Raw genomic sequence first — 13947 nt, 5'->3', positions numbered from 1 at the left:
ATTATAGTCCAGTAAGCCTGATATCAGTGGTGGGGAAAATTCTAGAATCCATTATTATCCATTTTATAGCAGAGCACTTGTAAAATAGTTACAGGATCGGACAGTCAGCATGGATTTATGATGGGGAATTCATGCGTGACAAATCTGAAATTCTTCGGGGATGTAATTAGTAGGGTTGACGAGGGGGAGCCAGTGGATGTATATTTGGACTTTCAGAAGGCTTTTGACTAAGTCCCGTATAAGAGAGTAGTGTGTAAATTTAAAGCACATGGGATTAGGGGTAGTGTATTGAGATGGATAGAAAAATGGTTGGCAGACAGGAAACAAAGAGTAGGAATTAACGGGCCTTTTTCAAAGTTAACGGTGACTAGTGGGGTACCACAGGGATCGGTGCTAGAACTCCAGCTATTCACAATATATATTAATGATTTAGATGAGGGAACACAATGGAATATTTCCAAATTTGCAGATGACAGCAAGTTGTGTGGGAGGATGAGCTGTGAGGAGGATGCAGAGATCCTTCAGTGTGGTTTGGACAATTTGAGTGAGGGGGCAACTGAATGGCAGATGCAGTATAATGTGGAGAAATGCGAGGTTATCCACTTTGGCAGCAAAATGAGAAGACGGACAATTATCTGAATGGCCATAAATTAGGAGAGGGAATGTGCAACGAGACCTGGGTGTCCTCATACACCAGTCACTGAAGGTAAGCGTGCAGGTGCAGCAGGCGGTAAAGAAGGCAAATGGTATGTTGGCCTTCATTGCGAGAGGATTCGAGTACAGGAGCAGGGGTGTCTTGCTGCAATTATACAGGGCCTTGGTGAGGCCACCCCTGGAGTATTGTGGGCAGTTTTGGTCTCCTTATCTGAGGAAGGATGTTCTTGCTCTCGGGGGAGTGCAGCGAAGGTTCACCAGACTGATTCCTCAGATGGTAGGACTGATGTACAAGAAGTGACTGAGTCGGTTTGGATTGTATTCGCTGTAGTTCAGAGGAATGAGGGGGTCTCATAGAAACCTATAAAATTCTGACAGGACTGGACAGGGTAGATGCAGGAAGGATGTTCCTGATGGTGGGGGTGTCCAGAACCAGGGGGTCACAGTCTGAGGATACGGAGTAGACCATTTAGGACAGAGATGAGGAGAAATTTCTTCACCCAGAGATTGGTCGGCCTGTGGAATTTGTTACCACAGGAAGTAGTTGAGGCCAAAACATTGCATGTTTTCAAGAAGTTAGATATAGCACTTGGGCGAAGGGGATGGGGGCAAAGTGGGATTAGGCTATATTGAATTGGATGATCAGCCAAGATCACAATGAATGACGGAGCAGGCTCGAAGGGCTGAATGGCCTCCTCCTGCTCCTATTTTCTATGTTTCTACTACAAGCAGCGCTCTGTGGCATCCTGGAGAGATGCATAATTGCCAGTTCTCTTTCTCTAACCTACTGCTACTTTGCCTCCTCCCTAGGTGTCTTAATGTACAGAGGCTTCCCCCTGGAGCTCTTCATGGCACAGTGCTATGCCAGTGCCAGAGATGTGGGTAAGGGGCGTCAGATGCCCGTTCACTACGGCAGCAGGGATCTTCATTTTGTCACAATCTCATCTCCCTTGGCAACACAAATGCCCCAGGGTAAGAATTTGCATTCTAAGCATGTGTTATCATCATTCTCTCTTAACCCCTCATTTACTCCTCTCCCCCCTCCCTCCCCTCGGTGGCGCTCCACCTCCTCCCTCCCCTCGGCGGCACTCCTCACCATCCCTCGCCTAGGCGGCGTTCTCCCTCCCCCCAAATGTGTGAGCAATCTAACATTGCCAGTTTCTCACTGAATGTGTTTGGTTAATATTTCCTCTTTGTTCTGGTACTTTGTTTAATCAGATGTTTCACAGTGGATTGACCACTGGATGCCAGCAGAGTGCTTTACAAACTGGAAGCTTCAAAATAGCTTGCAGAATATGCTCACAAAAGCCCTCCCAGGTTACAGTGTCTTTTCCCATTGAAATTATGCACACACCCCTTTTACACCAGGTACAGTGCCCCTCATTCCCCCACACCTCATTCCAGGCACAGCACCTCAATTGCCCCACAGTTTATCCTCTCCCCGGTACAGTGCCCCTTCGCCTGGATATTGTGCTCCCCCCACCCTAGATATTAATTACCCTCATCCAGCCCAGTATTAGTTGGTTGGTGAGCACGACGCTCTGTTTTTGGAGAGCCACTTGTTCTCCAGTGGGCGGCACGGTGGCACAGTGGTTAGCACTGCTGCCTGACGCTGCCAGGGACCCGGGTTCGATTCCGGCCTCGGGTGACTGTGTGGGGTTTGCACGTTCTCCCCGTGTCGGCGTGGGTGTCCTCCGGTTTCTTCCCGCAGTACAAAGATGTGCCGATTAGGTGGATTGGCCGTGATCCATTGCCCCTTATGGTGGGGATGCAGGAATAGGGTGAGGCATTGGGCCTGAGTAGGGTGCTCTTTCAGAAGCTTGGTGCAGCCCCCATGGGCCGAATGGTCTCCTGCTGCACTGTAGGGATACCAATCTGCAGTTGGACTTTCCTGCGCCTCGTCCCGTTGGCCGTTCCACCTGTCCGCTCCTTCGGCCATGCCAACGCTGTCCTGACTGGGGGTATGGGGTAGGAGTGCTCAGACATCCATCCCGAGGGATGATTGGTCCTCCTGTGCTGTTGTTTTCTATTCCACCTCCCCTGGTTGGATTCTCTCACGCACCCTTCCTGCTTTCTGCTTCCAGCTGTAGGGGCTGCATATGCCTACAAGGTGAGTCAGGAAGACCGTGCGGTCATCTGCTACTTCGGCGAAGGTGCTGCAAGTGAAGGGGACGCTCACGCTGGTTTCAACTTCTCAGCCACTCTGGAGTGCCCCATCATATTCTTCTGCAGGAACAATGGCTATGCAATTTCAACACCAACTCACGAGCAGTACAGAGGAGATGGCATCGGTATGTATAGAGAGCGCAGTAGAGAAGCAATGATATCAGCAGGTAGTCATAGAATCAAAGAATGATGCAGCAGACGACAGAGGCCATTTGGCCCAGCGAGCAAATGTTGGCTCTCTGAAAGATTGATCCAATCACACAAGCCCCTTGCCCCAGAGCCTGATTTATTTTTCACCTTTTCCGATGTTTGTTGAATTCCCTATTGCTATTGAATCTGCTCTCGCTATCTTTCAGGCAAATGCCCAGGTCAAAACAACTCATTGGGTCAACAACATTCGGTTCCGCCTGTTGCTTCTGGTTCTTTGCCAATTGCCTTAAATCTTTGTCCTCTGGTTAATGAGTAGTTCTCTGCCTGAAGGCACTTGCCACCCACAGCACCAACAATCTCCGCCGCTGGTAGGCCAAGCGGGCAGGTCAGTTGGTGTGGGTGGGATACCTGCTTTACACATTTATTGAAGTCAATGAAGAGTAATATTGAGTGGGGTGATAAAAGGCGTTTCCCGCAAACACCCCCACCCCCTCCTCAATGTGGCTCTTTACTGGCAGGTGGGTATGTTACAATTGCGGCTGAACTATTGGATCCCTGAGAGATTTTCCACATTGTTTAACACCTCCTCTCTGTCCCATTAGCTGCCCGAGGCCCTGGTTATGGGATAATATCGATCAGAGTGGATGGGAATGATGTCTTTGCTGTTTACAATGCCACCAAAGAGGCACGACGCAGAGCTGTGGCAGAAAACCAGCCATTCCTCATCGAGGCTATGACCTACAGGTGAATATACAGGAGGCTAGCTTGTGTATGGTGCCTGTTAATGGTTCGAGTTAGAAAATGCTGTCAACTTTATTTAACAGTTCCCACTGGTGAATTAATAGTCGATCCACCCTCACCTCCAATTGACAGGCAATCGCATCCCTGTTTTTACAACAGGATCACAGACAAAAGGTTGTTTGATGCTCCTTGTATATTATAGACCTGGTGTTGAAAGAGGTTCTGTCATTCTGTGTTCCAGTCGATCTGAATTGATCCGTTTCATAAGATTTATTGGAATGAAATTCCCCTCGTATACAAATGCCTACTGTCTCCCCATTGCAGCATCTATTAGTTACTAGAATGGGGTAGAGGAAAGGACCCGAGGGAGGGCGAGAGGGGGCGAACGGTGGGGCCAGGGAGATGGGCTGGTTTAGCTCAGTGGGCTAGACAACTGGTTTGTGAGGCAGAACAAGGCCAGCAGCGTGGGTTCAATTCCCGTACCAGTTTACCCGGAACAGGTGCTGGAATGTGGCGACTCGGGGCTTTTGACAGTAACTTCATACTTGTGACAATGAAAGGTTATTATTTATTATTACTTTATGGGTGGGTCGGAGAGGGGCGAATGACAGGGACAGAGGGAGGGGGCGAATGGCGGGGACAGACAGAGGGGGTGAACCATGGGAGTCCATAACCTGACAGAGGCGACAGTTTAGTACAGTGAGACGAGGCTTTTCTGGTGAGGTGATTTTCCAGGAAGAGACAGAGATCAGTAAATGGAAGAGGTAGAGTGTGTTCAGCCACAGCCAGTCTTTAACTGCAGGTTATTGCAAGTAAATGGAAAAAAATATGACAGCAAATGCGTTGGTGGTTATTGCAAGGGGAAGGTATTGCTGCTGTTGTACAGCGTCTGAGTAAGACTGCATCTGAGGTACCGTGCACCTCTTACTGACTCCTTACTCATGAAGGGATGTAATTGCATTAGAAGCAGTTCAGAGAAGGTTCGCTCGACTGATTCCTGGGATGAAGGGGTTGTTTTATGAGGAAAGATTGAGCAGGTTGGGCCTATATCCATTGGCGTTTAGAAGAATAAGAGGTGTTCTTATTGAAACATGTAAGAGTCTGAGGGAACTTGAACAGGGTGGATGATGGGATGTTTCCCCTTGTGGACTAAGGGGCAGAGTTTAAAAATTAGGAGTCTCCCATTTAATGGTGGCACGGTAGCACACCGCACACCAGGGGCTGGTTTAGCACACTCAGCTAAATCGCTGGCTTTTAAAGCAGACCAAGGCAGGCCAGCAGCACGGTTCAATTCCCGTGCCAGCCTCCCCGAACAGGCGCCGGAATGTGGCGACTAGGGGCTTTTCACAGTAACTTCATTGAAGCCTACTCGTGACAATAAGCGATTTTCATTTCATTCAGTGGTTAGCACTGTGGCTTCACAGCGCCAGGGATCTGGGTTCGATTCCCGGCTTGGGTCACTGTCTGTGCGGAGTCTGCACCTTCGCCCCGTGTCTGCGTGGATTTCCTTCGGTGCTCAGATTTCCTCCCACAGGTCTCGAAAGACGTGCTGTTAGGTGAATTGGACATTATGAATTTTCCCCCCATGTATCCGAACAGGCTCCAGAGTGTGGCGACTAGGGAATTTTCACAGTAACTTCATTGCAGTGTTAATGTAAGCCTACTTGTGACACAAATAAAGATTATTAGCGTCATAGAGGTTTACAGCATGAAAACAGACCCTCCGGCCCAACTTGTCCATGCCGCCCAGTTTTTAACCACTAAGCTCGTCCCAATTGCCCGCATTTGCCCATATCTCTCTATAGCCAGCTTTCCCATATAACTGTTTAAATGCTTTTTAAAAGACAAAATTGTACCCGCCTCTACTACTGCCTCTGGCAGCTCGTTCCAGACACTCACCACCCTCTGTGTGAAAAAATTGCCCCTCTGGACCCTTTTGTATCTCTCCCCTCTCACCTTAAACATATGCCTTCTAGTTTTAGACTTCCATACCTTTGGGAAAAGATGTTGACTATCTACCTTATCTGTGCCCCTCATTACTTTATAGACCTCTAAAATGATATGAAATGAAATGAAAATGGCTTATTCCCGTACCAGCCTCCCCGAACAGGTGCCGGAATGTGGCGACTAGGGGCTTTTCACAGTAACTTCATTTGAAGCCTACTTGTGACAATAAGCGATTTTAATTTTTTCATTCATTTCATTATTGTCACAAGTAGGCTTCAAATGAAGTTACTGTGAAAAGCCCCTAGTCGACACATTCTGGCGCCTGTTCGGGGAGGCTGGTACGGGAATTGAACCGTGCTGCTGGCCTGCCTTGGTCTGCTTTCAAAGCCAGCGATTTAGCCCTGTGCTAAACAGTTCACCCCTAAGCTTCCTAGGCTCCAGGGAAAAATGTCTGTCCAGCCTCTCCTTAAAACTCAAACCATCAAGTCCCGGTAGCATCCTAGTAAATCTTTTCTGCACTCTTTCTAGTTTAATAATATCCTTTCTATAATAGGGTGACCAGAACGGTACATAGTATTCCAAGTGTGGCCTTACTAATGTCTTGTACAACTTCAGCACGGTAAGGGCAGCACGGTAGCACAACTGGTTAGCACTGTGGCTTCACAGTGCCAGGGTCCCAGGTTCGATTCCCCGCTGGGTGACTGTGTGTGTGTGGAGTCTGCACGTTCTCCCCGTGTCTGCGTGGGTTTCCTCCAGGTGCTCCGGTTTCCTCCCACAGTCCAAAGACGTGCAGGTTAGGTGGATTGGCCATGATAAATTGCCCTTAGTGACCAAAAAGGTTAGGAGGGATTATTGGGTTACGGGGATAGGGTGGAAGTGAGGGCTTAAGTGGGTCGGTGCAGACTCGATGGGCCGAAATGGCCTCCTTCTGCACTGTATGTTCTATGTTTCAGCAAGACGTCCCAACTCCTGTATTCAGTGTTCTGACCAATGAAACATGCCGAATGCCTTCTTCACCACCCTGTCCACCTGTGACTCCACTTTCAAGGCGCTATGAACCAGTACTCCTAGATCTCTTTGTTCTATTACTCTCCCCAATACCCTTCCATTAACTGAGTAGGTCCTGTCCTGATTCGATCTACCAAAATGCATCACCTCACATTTATCTAAATTAAACTCCATCTGCTATTCATCGGTCTACTGGCCCAATTGATCAAGATCCCGTTTCAATCCTAGATAACCTTCTTCACTGTCCACTATGCCACCAATCTTGGTGTCATCTGCAAACTTACTAACCATGCCTCTTAAATTCTCATCCAAATCATTGATATAAATATCAAATAACAGTGGACCCAGCACTGATCCCTGGGGTACATCATTGGTCACAGGCCTCCTGTTTAAAAAACAACCCTCGTCAAGCCAGTGTTTTATCCAATTGGCTATCTCACCCTGGATCCCATGAGATTTAATCTTATGCAATAAGAAACCTTGTCAAAGGCCTTGCTAAAGTCCATGTAGACAATGTCGACTGCACTGCCTTCATCCAGCTTCTTGGTTACCCCTTCAAAAAACTCAATCAAATTCGGGAGACATGATTTTCCACTCTCAAAGCCATGCTGACTGCCCCTAATCAGTCCTTGCCTCTCTAAATACCTGTAGATCCTGTCTCCCAGAATACCGTCCGACAACTTACCCACCACAGACGTTAGGCTCACCGGTCTGTAGTTCCCAGGCATTTCCCTACAGCCTTCTTAAACAAAAGCACATTTGCTACCCTCCAATCTTCAGACACCTCACCTGTGGCTGTCCAAATCTCTCTGCCAGGAGATCCGCAATTTCCTCCCTAGCCTCCCAAAACATCCTGGGATACATTTCATCAGGTCCAAGGGATTTATCTACCTTGATGCGCTTTAAGACTTCCAGCACCTCCTTCTCTGTAATGTTTGTACTCCTCAAGACATCACCATTTATTTCCCCAAGTTCCCTGACATCCATGCCTCTCTCAACAGTAAATACCAATGAGAAATATTCATTTAGTATCTCGCCCATCTCTTGTGGATCTGCACATAGATGATCTTGTAGATTCTTAAGAGGCCCTACTCTCTCCGTAGTCACCCTTTTGCCCTTTATGCATTTGTAAAAGCTCTTTGGATTCTCCTTTGCGTTATCTGCGAAAGCAATCTCATGTCCCCTTTTTATCCTTCTGATTTCTCTCTTAACTCTACTCTGACAACCTCTATACTCTTCAAGGGATCCGCTTGATCTAGCTGCCTATGCATGTCATATGCCTCCTTCTTTTTGACCAGGGACTCAATAGTCTGAATCATCCAGGGTTCCCGACTTCGACCAGCCTTGCCCTTCACTCTAAAACGAATGTGCTTACCCTGAACCCTGGTTGACACACTTGTGATAGCCTCCCACTTACCAGCCGTCCCTTTGCTGCCAACAGACACCCCCAATCATCTTTTGAAAGTTTCTGTCTAATACCATCAAAATTGGCCTTGCCCCAATTTAGAATTTTAACTTTTGGGCCAGACCTATTATTCTCCATAGCTATCTTAAAACTAATGAATTATGGTCACTTCAAAGTGATCCTTCATTAGCACTTCTATCACCTGCCCTTCCTTATTTCCCAAGAGGGGGTTTTGCCCCCTCTCTAGTGAGCCATCCACATACTGAATGAGAAATTTCTCCTGAATACACTCAACAAATTTCTCTCCATCCAAGCCCCTAATGCTATGGCTGTCCCAGTCAATGTTGGGAAAGTTAAAGGGCGGGATTCTCTGGGAATTGGCAGGGTGGGCAGAAACGGCGCAGTGGAGTGGCGGGGACCACTTCGGCGTCGGACTGCCCCAAAGGTGCGGAATCCTCCGCACCTTCAGGGGCTAGGACGGCGCCGGAGCGGTTTGCGCCCCGCCGGCCGGCGTGGAAGGCCTTTGGCGCTGCCCCAGCCGGGGCCGAAGGGACTCCGCCGGCCGGCGCGGGCCCGCGCATGCACAGGAGCGTCAGGGTCTGCTGACGTCATCCCCGCGCATGCGCAGGCCTACATGGCCAGCGCGTAGGAATAGAGTGCCCCCACGGCACAGGCCCACCCGAGGATCGGTGGGCCCCAACCGTGGGCCAGGCCACCATTGGGGCACCCCCCGGGGCCAGATCCCCCCCCCCCCCCCCCCCGAGGACCCCAGAGGGTGGCCACGGAGCTGGGTCCGGGTCCTACCTTGATTTATGCTTGCAGGACCCAACATAAACAGGCTGGGAACTCGGCCCATCGCATGCAGGAGAATTCGGGTGGCCCCGGGACCCATTGAGTCGCGCCAGTCCCCGCCATTCTCCGAGGCGGGCGGCGCGATTCACGCCTCGGCGACCTTTGGGGGGTGGGAGAATTCGGAGGCCGACTGAGGCGGGATTCATGCCGACCCTTGTAGGAATCTTTAATTTGAAAGAATGTTAACTCCTGGCTGGCTCGCCAATGTTAGAATCTTGTATTTGAAAGAATGTTAACTCCTGGCTGGCTCGTCAATTGTTGAAAATCTTTAATTTGAAGGGATCTTAACTTGCCGAACTACGCCAAGTTGGGGGAAGCTTAGTTGATGAATCAAAGTCCTGGCGCAATACGACAAGTTGTAAGATTTGTAATATTTCTGGACTATGCCAAGTTGTTGGATTCCTAGTATTATTCGACTGTGTAAAGTTGAAGGAATTTATATCATTTCCAGTATACGGTTACCAGTAGCACTTTGCGAATACTGGGACTCAGCAGAAATTTGCAGTTAAAACTTCTCAGGTGCCAAAAAGAATTGTTTTATTTGTAGTTGCTTGAATACAATTTGAAAGTCATTTAAAAGGCAATTCGTAGACAATTTGAAGCTTTCAGAGAATTACAGACATTATCTTTTTTGCTTCGGCAGACAGCTCAAAAGTAACTTCTAAAAGGTCAAAGTCTGGCAATGAAACATGAAGAGAGAGAGAGAGCTAATTTTCAGCGAAACTCAAAGTCAAAAGTACACTACATCACTGACACAGACTAACACAAAGACAGAACCCCCAAAAGACATCTCACATTAACAGACAGACTAAGAGAATTAAAGACAGCAATTAAGGACAGACAACACAACAACACAAAGACTCACTAACAGAAAGACTATTAAGGACAAAACTGACTAAACTAACAGAAAGACAACACAACTGTGCTGTTTTGATGTCACACTGACTTTGAAAATATGCATTTGCCAGAACAACGGACCTCAGTAAAAGTGAATTATGCTGTATAAGTGGGTATTTAAAACTGGGGCTTAATATTTATGCTTAAACAGCTATCTTTTACCTATACTAGTTGTATTCGAAATACCTGGCTTCTACAACCCCCGGCGATTATCCGACCCGGCGGGGGGGGTCAGAGAATCCCGCCCAAAATCTCCCAACTATTACCGCCCTATTTTTCTTGCAGCTATCTGTAATCTCCTTACGTATTTGCTCCTCAATTTCCCGCTGACTATTTGGAGGCCTGTAGTACAGTCCTATCAAAATGATCTCTCCCTTCTTATTTTTCAGTTCTACTTATGTAGACTCAATGGGTGAACCCTCGGATATATCCACTCTCAGCAATGCCGTGATATTCTCCCGAATCAAAAATGCAATTTCCCCTCCTCTCTTACCTCTTGTTCCATCTTTCCTATAGCATCTGTACCCTGGAACATAGAGCTGCCAGTCCTGCCCCTCCCATAGCCATGTTTCAGTAATAGCTACAATATCCCAGTCCCATGTACCCATCCATGCCCTGAATTCATCTACCTTGCCCGTCTGGCCTCTTGCATTGAAAGAAATGCAGTTTAGCGTAGACTTCCCTTGCTCTGCCCTGCTTCCTCAGACCATCGGTCTGGTCATATTTTGTACACTGTGTTTTATTTTCCTTAGCTTTACTGGACCCATTCACTGAGTTCTCCACAGTCTCTGTACCCTCTGCTGTGGCCCTTTTTGACTTTGGTTTCTCTGCCTTTCCCTTTTCCCCTTGCTGCCTTTTTTTTCTGTCCCTACTTTAATTTCCTCTGACTTCCTGCATCAGTTCCCATCCCCCTGCCTCATTAGTTTAAACCCTCCCCAACAGCACTAGTAAACACTCCCCCTAGGACATTGGTTCCAGTCCTGCCCAGGTGCAGTCTGTCCGGTTTGTACTGGCCTCACCTCCCCCAGAACCAGTTCCAATGTCTCCGTTGAATCCCTCCCTCTTGCACCATCCCTCAAGCCATGTATTCATCTTATCTATCTTGACATTCCTACTCTGACTCGCACGTGGCACTGGTAGTAATCGTGAGATTACTACCTTTTGAGCTCCTACTTTTTAATTTAATTCCTAACTCTCTTAATTCAGATTGTATGACCACATTTTTTAACCTATATCGTTGGTGCCTATATGCACCACAACAGCTGGCTGTTCACCCTCCCCAGTTAGCAGTTTCTAATTCCATGGGGTATACATCTCCAAAAATCTGTCCTGGTCCACCCACGACGCTCCCACCAAGAAAGCACAACAGCACTTATACTTCCTCAGGAAACTAAAAAAATTCAGCATGTCCATATTAACTTTTTTTTAAATAAATTTAGTGTACCCAATTAATTTTTTCCAATTAAGGGGTAATTTAGCGTGGCTAATCCACCTACCCTGCACATCTTTGGGTTGTGGGGGCGAAACCCACGCAAACACGGGGAGAATGTGCAAACTCCACACCGACAGAGAGCCAGAGCCAGGATCGAACCTGGGACATAGACATAGACATAGAAAATACAGCACAGAACAGGCCCTTCGGCCCACGATGTTGTGCCGAACCTTTGTCCTAGATTAATCATAGATTATCATTGAATTTACAGTGCAGAAGGAGGCCATTCGGCCCCTCGAGTCCTCGAGTTGGAAAGAGCACCCTACCCAAACTCAACACCTCCACCCAACACCAAGGGCAATTTGGACATTAAGGGCAATTTATCATTGGCCAATTCACCTAACCCGCACATCTTTGGACTGTGGGAGGAAACCGGAGCACCCGGAGGAAACCCACGCAGACACGGGGAGGACGTGCAGACTCCGCACAGACAATGACCCAAGCCGGAATCGAACCTGGGACCTCGGCGCCATGAGGCTGCAGGGCTAACTCACTGCGCCACCGTGCTGCCCCCACATTAGGTCTTACCAACTTTTACAGATGCACTATAGAAAGCATCCTATCTGTAGAAAGCCCTATTTGGGCAGCACGGTAGCATAGTAGTTAGCACAATTGCTTCACAGCTCCAGGGTCCCAGGTTCCATTCCCGGCTTGGGTCACTGTCTGTGCGGAGTCTGCATTTTCTCCCCGTGTCTGCCTGGGCTTCCTCCGGGTGGTCCAGTTTCCTAACACAGTCCAAAGATGTGCAGGTTAGTTGGATTGGCCATGCTAAATTGCCCTTAGTGTCCCAAATTGCCCTTAGTGTTGGATGGGGTTACTGGGTTATGGAGACGGTGTGGGCTTGGATAGGGTGCTCTTTCCAAGAGCTGGTGCAACCCGATGGGCTGAATGGCCTCCTTCTGCACTGTAAATTCTATGATTCTATCTGGCTGCATCACACACTGGTGTGGCAACTGCTCGGCCCAAGACCGCCAGAAACTTCAGAGCGTCGTGAACACCGCCCAGTCCATCACACAAACCTGCCTCCCATCCATTGACTCCATCTACACATCCCGCTCCCGCGGGAAAGCGGGCGGCATAATCAAAGACCCCTCCCACCCGGCTTACTCACTCTTCCAACTTCTCCCCTCGGGCAGGAGATACAAATGTCTGAGAACACGCACGAACAGACTCAAAAACAGCTTGTTCCCCGCTGTTACCAGACTCCTAAACAATCCTCTTATGGACTGACCTCATTAACACTACACCCCTTCCTCACCCAATGCCGGTGTTATGTTACATTGTGTACCTTGTGTTGCCCTATTATGTATTTTCTTTTACTTCCTTTTCTTTTCATGTACTAAATGATCTGTTGAGCTGCTCGCAGAAAAATACATTTCACTGTACCTCGGTACATGTGACAATAAACAAATCCAATGCAATCTAATTCCCTCCAGAATGCCCTACAACCACTCTATTTTTAGGATGTTTTTTCTCTGAGAGCCATTGTGTGAAATTCTGGTCCCCGGGGAAGCTGTGGCGGCAGGGTCACTGAATATAAGATGGATTGGCCATGCTCAATTGTCCCTAAGTGTCCAAAATGTTAGGTGGGGTTAATGGGTATGGGAGTATGGTGGGAAGGGGGGAGGGTGGGTGCTTGTGGACCTACATAGCGTGCTCATTCCAAGGGGCGGTGCAGATTCAATGGGCCGAATGGCCTCCTTCTGCACATTAAGGATTCTATGATGCTGAGTTAGACAGATTTCTGATCAAAAAAGGTTATGGGGGACTTCCGGGTGCGGCGATGACCAGCTAAGTCGCACGTTTCGGCAGCTCCCGGTGGAACGGACTTTTGGGCTCTTAATAAGAGCCCCAACGGCAATTTTAACGGCTAAAAGTACTGTGCGGTAAACCAGAAGGGAATCCCCCCTGGATACGGATGGAAAAAGGAGAGGAAAGTGGCCGGATTGCGGTGGATCCTCTAGAGCAGCGGCAAGGAAGGCAAGCAAAAACCAAGATGGCGTCGGAAGGTGGCAGTTTAATATGGGGCCCTGAACAGCACGAGTTTTTGAAACGCTGCGTGGAAGAGCTTAAAAAGGAGATGAAGAAGGAGCTGTTGGCCCCGATATTACAGGCGATTGAAGGGCTAAAAGATGAGCAAAAGACCCAGGAGCGGGAGCTTCGGGTCGTGAAGGCAAAGGCTGCCGAGAACGAGGACGATATACAGGGCCTGGTGGTGAAGACGGAGATGCACGAGGCACACCATAAACGATGTGTGGAAAGGCTGGAGGTGCTGGAGAATAATGCGAGGAGGAAGAATTTAAGGATTCTTGGTCTTCCTGAAGGTGCAGAAGGGGCGGACGTCGGGGCATATGTGAGCACGATGCTGCACTCGTTAATGGGAGCGGAGGCCCCGACGGGTCCGTTGGAGGTGGAGGGAGCATACCGAGTGATGGTGCGAGGACCGAGAGCAGGAGAAATTCCCAGAGCCACAGTGGTGAGATTCCTCCGTTTTAAGGACAGAGAGATGGTCCTCAGATGGGCAAAGAAAACTCGGAGCAGTAGGTGGGAGAACGCGGTGATCCGCGTATATCAAGACTGGAGTGCGGAGGTGGCGAGAAGGAGGGCGAGCTTTAATCGGGCCAAGGCGGTGCTT

The 13947-nt window shown here is 48.6% G+C and overlaps 1 protein-coding gene across 1 annotated transcript in view; it reads left to right on the top strand.

Annotated features, from left to right (window-relative positions):
- Window positions 1-13947, top strand: part of LOC140402412 (2-oxoisovalerate dehydrogenase subunit alpha, mitochondrial-like) — an 81912-nt gene that overhangs the window by 31597 nt on the left and 36368 nt on the right. Inside the window, exons 5-7 of the mRNA XM_072490176.1 lie at window positions 1465-1626; window positions 2739-2945; window positions 3573-3714. Coding sequence (XP_072346277.1) covers window positions 1465-1626; window positions 2739-2945; window positions 3573-3714 — 511 coding nt within the window. The remainder of the gene's footprint in view (window positions 1-1464; window positions 1627-2738; window positions 2946-3572; window positions 3715-13947) is intronic.

This window comes from Scyliorhinus torazame, chromosome 25 (assembly GCF_047496885.1).
Source record: "Scyliorhinus torazame isolate Kashiwa2021f chromosome 25, sScyTor2.1, whole genome shotgun sequence".
Lineage (NCBI taxonomy): Eukaryota > Metazoa > Chordata > Chondrichthyes > Carcharhiniformes > Scyliorhinidae > Scyliorhinus > Scyliorhinus torazame.
Note: the sequence above shows the minus strand (reverse complement) of the source record. Positions and strands in the feature narration are given on the sequence as shown.